The following is a 10,580-nucleotide window of genomic DNA, read 5'->3' on the forward strand; positions in this document are numbered from 1 at the left end:
GATGCACGGAAGTTATGGCACCACAGCAGAGACCTTGAGGAAGGTGATGGCATCGATCATGTGCCCCCTGAATCTTCTCTAACTGCTTTTCACATAGTTTGTCTCTCAGACCACTCATTGAGCTGGTTGCTCTCCTCAGTGAAGACTCAGCTTGTCCATGGCCCTCCTGAAATATGGTTGACCCCTGAATCCTCCAGGTGTGTAGGACAGTGTGGGCTGGTCTTTCTGCTTCTCATGCTCTGCTCTCTCCAGTGGAGCAGAAGTGAAGCACATTCTTCTTCTTTTCTTTTCTTTTTTAATTAAATATTTTTAAATTAAAATTTTTTATTTTTATTGTAGTACAGTCGATTTACAATGTTGTGTTAGTTTCAGGTGTACAGCAAAGTGGTTCAGTTATAGATACATATAGATATCTATTCTTTTTCAGTCTTTTCCCTTATAGGTTATTATAAAATATTGAGTATAATTCCCTCTGCTATACAGTAGGTCCTTGTCGTTGATCTATTTTATATACAGTCGTGTATATATGTTAATCCCAAACTCCTGATTTATCCCTTCTTCCCCCTTTCGCCTTTGCTAACCATAAGTTTGTTTTCTATGTCAGTGGTTCTATTTCTGTTTTGTATATAAGCTCATTTGTAACATATTCTTCTTCTTTTAAATCCTCAGCAACTTTGTTTCTAGGCCTGATTAAGCCATTTGTGTTAAGGATTGGGTTGAGGATGATTGAGGGGATTATTATGAAACTGCAACTCTATTCAGTTTGGGGGACAGAGTGCACATACACAGGGGTCCTGAGTGATTAATGCATCTGTAGGGAACGAGTTGCTTCATTTCTCATTGCAGTAAGAAGAACCTGGGCTTTGGAGTCTGACAGATTGGTGTTTTCTAGCATCTGAAATGGGGTAGCTCTCCTTGTAAGGTAGTTGTGGAAATCAAACAAAAGGTGAATTTCCGGGTAAAAAATAAAGACTCAAAAATATTCAAGTTCTCTTCTTTTGCATCTGATGTAGTCCTTAAAATATTTGGAAATTTGCATCCCTCAAAAAAATAAAATTTCTATTATATAGAAAAGCCTTCTTCACTGATATACATAATTTTGACCACCCATAAACTTTTGCAAATCAGTTATCCTAATGTTTCCCATTTTACAGATAAGAAAATTGAACCCCTGGGAAGTTGAGTGACTACTTAACTAATACTTTACTTAACTAATGGCTACTTAACTAATACTTTACTAGGTGATGGGCCAGGACTAGAGCCCAAGTCATCTCCTTACCAATCCCTTGCTCTGTCTTCTGTACCTCACTGTCTCTGTGTCTGTGCCTTTGATTAGGAACAGTTTAACCCGTGGGACTACCAGTTTGTAACTGATTCCATTTACTGAAAAAAACGGATCAATCAAGCAACAACTATTTCCTCTAGGCCTGGCATTTTTCTTGGTGCCAAAGAAGATACCAGTGTAACTCCAGACTCTTTAGGTATCATTGCACACCTACAAGAATGTCCAAAATGAAAAAGACTGACCATATCAAGTGTTGATGAGGATGTCAAAGAATAGAACCTTCATACTCTGCTGGTGAGAATGAAAAATGGTACAACCACTTTGGGAAACAAGTTGACAGTTTCTTAAAACTTTACACATATATCTACCATATGACTCAGACCTTCCACTCTTTGGTTTTTATTTACCAGCTGTCCTCTGAGGACCCGTGTGTGTACAGGCACCAAGGCTGTTCTGCATCAGTGCAGAAGAGGGAAGATCACGTCCCTACCCACTGCCTCTGTGTCCTGGGTACTTTTATATCCACGTCTCACGGAGTGTTTGATGGAATACTGCCTCCAAGCCCCTTCCCCGTGACTTCCTGTGCCTGAGCCGAGGCATCTACTAAAGAAGGATGCCACAGTTTCCTCGCGGGCAGATTCCTCTGATTAGATTGCCCCCTCATTCAAATCAGCTCATGCCAATGAGTGACTTCCTGCTGCTTGCCAAACCCCCTCATCTGACCTGCCTGGGCCAGTTGTATCCAACTACTGGCTTGACCTAGGCCTCCGCCGGGCACACCCACCACTCAGGGCAGACTCGGTCTGGCTGGCAAACCCCAGACATGGAAGACTTTCCCTACTGCCACTACTTCTTCTTAGGCTCCAAATCAGGGAGGAAGGTAGGACATTGGAGGGAGGGGAAGGAGGAAAGAGTGGAGGAAGATACACGCCCCCCTTCCCAGAGCCACAGGCCAGGCTGAGCAGGGATCCCGAGAAACTTTGAATTCGTTGTGGGATTGGTAATCTTCCTTCCTCCCCCTCAGTTCTCACCATGGAAAATTTCAAACATCCAGACAAGTGTAAAGAATAGCACAATGAACATCTGCACACTCATCTTCCTAAAGCAATAGTCCTCAATGTTTTGTCACATTTGCTTCACACACCACACACACACACACACACACACACACACAGAGGCAGACTAACATTTAATTATTTTCTCTTTGCCCCTTTCAGAGTAAGGAATTGGTGTACTGGTCACATGTGAGACTGACATTTTGATTTTGAATGCAAGTTTGAAGTTCTGACTTAGATTGGTGGACTAACCTGGAAGGGAATCTAAAAAAGAAAAAAAAAATTTTTAATTGAAGTATAGTTGATTTACAATGTTGTGTTATGGAAGGGAGTTTTAATGACCGAAATGAGACTGTTTAGACTTTTTCTTCTCCTTTTAAAATCTAGTTTTAAAAAATAGTACATGCCATGTGGCATGGCCAAAAAAAAAAAAGAAAAAAATAGAGAATCTTTGACGTAAGCCAGTAAAAAAAAAAAAGGAAGTACAGCTTTATTGTTTTGTGTGTGTGTTTTTTTTTTTTTTGCGGTATGTGAGCCTCTCACTGTTGTGGCCTCTCCCATTGCGGAGCACAGGCTCCGGACATGCAGGCTTAGCGGCCATGGCTCACGGGCCCAGCCGCTCCGCGGCACGTGGGATCTTCCCGGACCGGGGCACGAACCCGTGTCCCCTGCATCGGCAGGCGGACTCTCAACCACTGCGCCACCAGGGAAGCCCCTGTGTGTGTGTTTTTAAAAGCAAAGTTCTGCATGTAAAGAGTCAAATAGTTCTAGAAGATTTGTTAAATACTAATATATTATTATTAATAGATATAAATGTATATTAATCAATATAAATATAAGATATATTAAATATAGCAGATTCTTCTTCTCCCATCTCTATCATTTGGTACTTAATTCTTATTTTTAATGAGATACTTGCTTTACTTTTTCCTGAACTTTAAGTTTTAGGCATTAACGATGATCTTCCCACTTTGGAGAATGAGAATTTCAGTTCTCTGTCCTGCCCCAACTATCCTCTTTACCTACTTCCCAGTCCTCCTAATACAGTTATATCTTAATTTTCTTAGATTAATAATAAGAGTTTATATTATTATGAATATGTCAGTGCTATTCAGACCTAAGCCAATTAGTAAACTCTTCCTTTCCAGTTCAACATGTTATTTTCCCTTGAGTTAATAACTGTCTTTTTTTCATTTGCTTAGTTTTTATGTACTTATCACTGGGGCTGGATATAGTTTCTATTGGCAGCCCTTTTTAAGAAAACAAATAAAAATTACAGATACAGGGCTTCCCTGGTGGTGTAATGGTTAAGAATCCGCCTGCCAATGCAGGGGACATGGGTTTGAGCCCTGGTCTGGGAAGATCTCACATGTCGTGGAACAACTAAGCCCGTGAGCCACAACTACTGAGCCCATGTGCCAGGACTACTGAAGCCCGCGCACCTAGAGCCTGTGCTCCGTGACAAGAGAAGCCACCTCAATGAGAAGCCTGTGCACCGCAACAAAGAGTAGCCTCAGCTCGCTGCAACTAGAGAAAGCCCTGCACACAGCAATTAAGACCAAACACAGCCAAAAATAAAGAAATTTATTTAAAAAAATTTACAAATACAAACTAAGCACAGGCTTTGCAAGGAACCTTGTAAATGAAGGGTCTTGAGATTTAAGCTTGATTAGCTTCACAGTAAATCCACCTCTGATGATTATTAATCCAACTCTAAATTTCCAGTAATTGTTTAAATTTTAAGACATTCAGATGTATTAGGCAGTTTCTTTTATCTTAGAAAAAGAATATTTCCTAGATTTTCTGACCTGATCTACCTGGGACTGGTGGCTCTCTTTACTGCTGCATATAGCTTCATCCTGAGATCTCCTTCACCATCAGGATTCCTTACACCTTACTCCTGCACTGGAGCCACCCTTTCCTTGTTTCCCATGTATTCTTCTATCTTGATTTACTCCCTTTAGTGGCTTCTTGGAAAAAGATGCCAAAGAAGTAAAAATATTTTTAGGAACCTACATGTCTGAGAAAGTCTTTATTCTACCTTGACATTTGGTTGATAGTTTGGCTGGATATAGAATTCTGGGTTGGATGGAATTAATTCTCCCTTGTGATTTTGAAGACATTGCTCCCTTTTCCTCTAGCTTTCAATATTGCTGCTTGAAGTTTGATACCATTCAAATGCCCGTTATTTCCATGTGGCTGTGGTTTTCTGTCTGGAATATTGTAGGATTATGTCTCCCTCCCCAGTGTCTTGAAATTTTATGCTGTGGATCTTTTTTCATTCATTATGCTAGACACTCAATGGGCCATGTCCATCTGGAAACTCCTGTCCTTTTTTTTTTTTTTTTTACTTTTATTTGCATTTATTTTTTTCAGCATTTATTCCCGGGCCATAAGTTTTTGTTTCTTCAATTTCTTCTGGGATATCTTTTTCTTCTGGGCAACCTCCTCTTCTGGTTTAGGAACAACCTGTTCTTTTTCAGTAAGGATCATCTCAATGTGGCACGGAGAGCTCATGTATGGGTTGATCCAACCATGAGCTCTATAAGTCCTGCACCGCATCTTGGGGGCTTTGTTCACCTGGATATGCTCAATGACCAGAGAATCTACATGTAAGCCCTTAAGTTCAGCATTACTCTCTGCATTTTTGAGCATGTGCAGTAAAAATTCAGCACTCTTTTTGGGCCACCGACCCTGCGTCCAGCCCCACTGTTTGGCCTGGGCACACCTACCAACTCCACCATTGTAACGACGGAATGGCACACACTGCTTTTTTAAAGTGACATACTTCAGATACTTGGTGGCTTTTCGGATATACATACCCTTAATGGCCTGGGCTGTTTCACGAGTGTTCTTAAAGTGAACACGAAGATTTGAACCTCTCGACTTGCATGATTTTGTGGGATTTTCTGGGTCGAGTGAATAGTGAACCATTTTTAGAGGTCACCTCAGGCCACTGACCGGAAAAGCTCCTGTCCTTTAAGTTCTGAAAACTTTATTAATTATTTGAGTAAGTGCCTTTCCTCTCTGATTTTTCCTCTTGTCTTTTCCTCTGGAATCTCTAGTTTTAGCTTCTGAGTCTCCTGGATCTTCCCTCTAATATTCTTATTGATTGTGTCCTATTTCTAAGTCTAGTCTTTTGCTTTACTTTCTGGGAGATTTGTTTAACTTATTCCCCCAACTTTTTAATTATTTTCATTTCTCTTACCATATTTTCTTTTTCTTTGAATATTCTTCCCCAACCCTTCTCTCATTCCCCCATGGTATCTTCCTCCCGTTTCACAATCCTACTATCTTATTATTTCGAGGACATTCATAATAGTTTTTATTGTTGTTGCTTTTAAAGTTTGATTCTTTTGCGTAGTCTCTTCTTTTCCCTCTGCTTTTTTCCAGCTGGTTTGTTTTTATACCCACCTTGCTAGAAAGTTCCTGCAGATGTTTAGTAATCCTAGATTTTCTGCTTATGTGCAAAAGTGGGTGCTCAAAAGCTGATTGGAAGCTCTGAGAATATGGGTAAGGCTTGTTGACTGTGAGTGTCGTCCTTTGATGCCCTGGCAGGGCCATTGGGTTGAACAAGCCCTAGTATCAGTATTGGCTTGATTCCCCAGAGAAGCCTCTTTTTGTCTCCTGCCTAAAGGGTAAAGGCCTGGCCATCAGCCTTCTGCAAGTGGTATGTGTTGGGCAAGGGCTGGGATTCTCAGCATCATGCTGCATGCTGTCATTAATTACTCTGTTTGTGATACTCCTCCCACCTTCAAATATACCTGGTATTCCCTAGTTCAAAGACCCTTTATTTTACATGCTTTACAGAGTCTTCTTGTCTTCTTGTTGTCTTCTGTTAACATGGGAAAAGTCATCTGTGGATATAATTATTTATTTTTTTCACTGTTGATGTCATTTTAATTATTATCCAGATGTTAAATTACTATCATGTTATTCTTCAAAAACACTGAACCAGTCAGCAACAAGTGAGAATTTCCTCACAGCCCTGTCAGTACTTCTAACAAACAACTTTACTAAGGTAAAACCGACATACAGGGCTTTCCTGGTGGCGCGGTGGTGGAGAGTCCGCCTGCCGATGCAGGCGGAAAAAGTCATTTCTTGTTTGTCATTCATGAAGTTCAGCCTGCCTGATACATTGGTTACATTTGGTACTCAGTAAAAAGTCATTTCTCCTCCTTCCCTCCCGCCTCTCTCCCTTTATCCTTCCTTTTCTCCTTTTACTTCAGCAGCTGCTTTGTGGAAACTTCTCAGAAGGAGAATGCACCAGCCCATGGGTGAGGGCGACATCTTGCGAGAATAGAAGAGATGCTGCAGCTCAATTCAGGATGGTGTGAAGGTCAATGGAGGCACCTCAGGAGTCAGTTAGGGATGGATCTTCCTGCCAGGAAAAGGGGAGGGAGAAGGGGAGGGGAGTTAAGATAAGCCTCTGAGTATAGGGATTCCAGGGCCTGAAGCCCGGAAGAGTTTTTTTTTTTTTTCAGCCATACCACGAGGCGTGCAAGATCTTAGTTCCCTGACAAGGAATCGAACCTGTGTCCCCTGCAGTGGAAGCACAGAGTCTTAACCACTGGACTGCGAGGGAAGTCTCAGGGAGAGTTTTTAAGAGGCCCGGCCTGGCGGGAACTCAGCTGATGAGGAGCAGCCTGAAGGCCAAGGAGGACTTTTTGGTGACCAGGTAGAAAGTTCCTTCCTCATTCAGGGACGCCAGCTGCCTGATGGGCAAGGGGGTGTGGAGGGACAGGCTTGGGAAATAAGCTCAGGTAGAGAGTATGGAGTTCTTATAGATGAGTGTCTTTCATTCCGAATCTTAGAAAATGAAATTCAAGGCCTCATGTGAGTGGAGGGTGGGTGGGAGGAGGAAGGGTCTCTGGGGTTTAGGTCCTGGGAACCATGGAGCCACTGCCCAGCTGTCTCTCAGGGGCTCTGCTGAGGTCACTCCAAAGGCAAGAGATTCTTAGCCCTGCTGGATAGTACTGACTGAGGGAATCTTATTACAGCATATACTTCCTTTTCTTTCGATGAAAGTTTAAAGGTCATCATTTCTTCTTGCAAAGGAAGCTCCACAAATATTCCATTTCCTGCCTTAGAAATAAATAGCATGACATCAAGTTTATTGCAAACTTCTGGGGGAATTCCCAAGGAAGCGCAGGCAGAGTTCTGGGTGAGACAAAATGAATTCAGAGCGATTACTCAGTAGCTGCAGTAGGGACCAGAATTTCCCCACACGTTTCTTAGGCTCCCATTTGCCAACTCAGCCTGGAAGTATTTCTATTGGTGGAAAAAAAAATAGCTGTGGGTGAAAGAATTCATTTTTCAGGCATGAGCCTCCACCTCTGGTTGGCTTGGAGGCCTGTTTTACCTTTCTCTGGGATGGCAGAGGCAGACGACCCTGATGTCATTATTGGAAATAGGAAATGCGTGGCTATCTAGGCTTGAGTTCCACCCACTTATAACAATAAATAGAGCTAAATGTCAAGTTTGTAGACATTCTACAGACAGTATTTGAATCCCAACCTGCCACTTCTGAGGCGTTGGTGAGGACTGTAAAAGGATCTGGGGCGTCCCTCCCCTCTTTGGGGCAGATAATCCAAAGCTCACTTTCTATGGATGGAGGGTCAGTGGTTAAATGTGAGTAATGCAGCTGTACTGGAGCCTGGAGAGTTACATGCCAGAATCTCACGTCATTCATCATTTGTCTACGTGAATAGCTGTGGTATCAGGTCCAAGGTTAAGGTCTTCCTACCATGTCTGGGGGAACAAAATTCCCCTACCAGGCTGAGATGTTTCTGTGATAGAGAAGCATTATGGGGCGGGGCGGGGGGAGCTAATGTGTTATTTCCAGATGCTTTGTTTTAAAAATGTAGACTTCTTACTCAGGAGAGATAACATGGTGAGTCAGAGCAGGATCAGAAGGACCAGGACAAAAAGATGAGGGAAAAGTTCAGGGCATTGAGTGTGACTGCATTTAGTAGGGTAAGGGGGAGAAAGCAGAATAGAGGGAGTAGTTTCACCTTCACCCAACCCCATGCCCAGCTGATAATTGTCACTTTGTACTTTATTGAAACAACAAAGATAATAGGGCAGGAAATCTCTTATCTTCCCCCTGAAATACTGAACCCACCTGCCTTTGCTTCTATTACAGTGGAAGAGGTGTCCCTGGGGACAACAGTTATCTTGAGCTCTGGCTTTTACTCCCCACCTTCACCCCACCCCTCCACAGCCTGCTCAGGACTCTTTTCTCACCTACGTCATCCCTTCTTCCCTCTCTCCCAGGTCTTTGCCCAAGTGTCTGCCCTCATGAAGAAGTCCTCCCTTGACCCCATGTCTCTCTCCAGCCACCACCCCACTTCTTGGTGTTCCTTCCCAGGGGGTTGTACTTCTATCTTTTCTTCATTCTATTCCAGTAGGGTTGCTGTGTTCACCAATCCACTGAGACTCTCATACCAAAGGCAACCTTTGACCCCCATCTAGTAGCCACTTGTCTGTCCTCATCTGTCCCTGTCTCTCAGCAGCACTGGACACAGGTAACGACTCCCTTGTTTTTGAAATCCTTCCTTGCTTTGGTTTCTTTCTTTCTTTCTTTTTAGAATATATTTATTAATTTATTTTGGCTGCGTCAGGTCTTAGTTGCCACACGCAGGATCTTTGTTGCGGCATGCAGGATCTTTTGTCATGTGGGACCTTTTGTTGTGGTGTGTGGGCTCTTCGTTTTGGCACGTGGGCTCCAGAGTGCATGGGCTCTGTAATTGTGGCATGAGGGCTCTCTAGTTGTGGCTCGAGTGCTCCGTAGTTGCAGCGTGCGGGCTTCTTTGCCCTGGGGCATGTGGGATCTAAGTTCCCCGACCAGGGATCGAACCCACATCCCCTGCATTGGAAGGTGGATTCTTAACCATTGGACCACAAGGGAAGTCCCCTTTGCTTTGGTCTCTAAGACACCTAATTTTCCTCGTTTCCTTCTTACTTTTCCTCTGCCCCTGGCTGTCCTTTTCAATCACCTTTGCTGACTCTTCCTCTCCTACCTTTTAATGTTGGCATGTGCCAGGCTCAGCTCTGGGTCTGCCTTCTTCCCAGGAGGTCTAATTTAATCCCATGTTTCATTTACCCTCTGTTTGCTGTCCATTCCTAAGTTTATATCTCCAGCCTGTGTTTATTTTCTCTGAGCTTCAGACTTGTATATCTATCTGACTGTTTGCCACCTTCACTTGAATATCTAATTGGTGTCTCAAGCTAAACATGTCCTAACAAGAACCCTTGACTCACCACGTACTTTAAGCCTGTTCACCTCCTGGTCTTCCTCAGTAAATGACACCAAGATTTACCTAGTTACTCATGAAAAATCTAAGAAGTTATCTTTGTTTTGTTTGTTTTTGTTTTTTTTAAATTAATTTTTATTGGAGTATAGTTGATTTACAATGTTGTGTTAGTTTCTGCTGTACAACAAAGTGATTCAGTTATACATACACATATATCCACTCTTTTTTAGATTCTTTTCCCATATAGGTCATTACAGAGTATTGAGTAGAGTTCCCTGTGTTATAAGTAGGTCCTTATTAGTTATCTGTTTTTAAAAGATATTTAATTAATTAATTAATTAACTTATTTTTGGCTGCATTGGGTCTTAGTTGCGGCACGTGGGATCTTTTGTTGCGGCGCAGGCTCTGCCTTGCGGTGTGCAGGTTTCTCTCTAGTTGTGGCACCTAGGCTCCAGAGAGCTTGGGCTCTGTAGTTGAGGCACGTGAGCTCTCTAGTTGCAGTACACGTATTAGTTGCCCCACGGCGTGTGGGATCTTAGTTCCCCGTCCAGGGATTGAACTGGCGTTCCCTGCGTTGCAAGATGGATTCTTAACCACTGGACCACCAGGGAAGTCCCTAGTTATCTATGATATATGGTAATGTGTATATGTCAATCCCAATCTCCCGATTTATCCCCCCTCCCCCTTTCTCCCGGTAATCGTAAGTTTGTTTATTTAGAAGTTATCTTTTATTCATTAATTTTTCTCATTCCCACATCCAATCCACTAGGATGACCATTACTTCTACCTCTGAGTTAGTATCCAAAATATTTTTATTCTTTCTTCATTCTCCACTAGAGAAGATTCGATGTATGATAGTCCAAGCCACCACATTCCTTGGATGGTGCAATAGCCTCCTAATTGGTCTCTCAGCTTCCACTTCTGCTCCTGGACAGTCCATTTTCCACACAGTGGTTATAATTATGTTTAAAAACATATAAATCT

General features: G+C 42.6%; 1 protein-coding gene across 1 annotated transcript; it reads right to left on the bottom strand.

The window, feature by feature from the left end:
• Positions 1 to 4,718: 4,718 nt before the first annotated feature.
• LOC132501564 (large ribosomal subunit protein uL22-like) lies at positions 4,719 to 5,274 on the bottom strand. Its single transcript, XM_060117207.1, has one exon. The coding sequence runs from the start codon at positions 5,272 to 5,274 to the stop codon at positions 4,720 to 4,722; it is 555 nt and encodes a 184-aa protein (XP_059973190.1). The 3' UTR covers position 4,719.
• Between the last annotated feature and the right edge of the window lie 5,306 nt (positions 5,275 to 10,580).

This window comes from Mesoplodon densirostris, chromosome 14, assembly GCF_025265405.1.
Source record: "Mesoplodon densirostris isolate mMesDen1 chromosome 14, mMesDen1 primary haplotype, whole genome shotgun sequence".
Taxonomy (NCBI): Eukaryota; Metazoa; Chordata; class Mammalia; order Artiodactyla; family Ziphiidae; genus Mesoplodon; species Mesoplodon densirostris.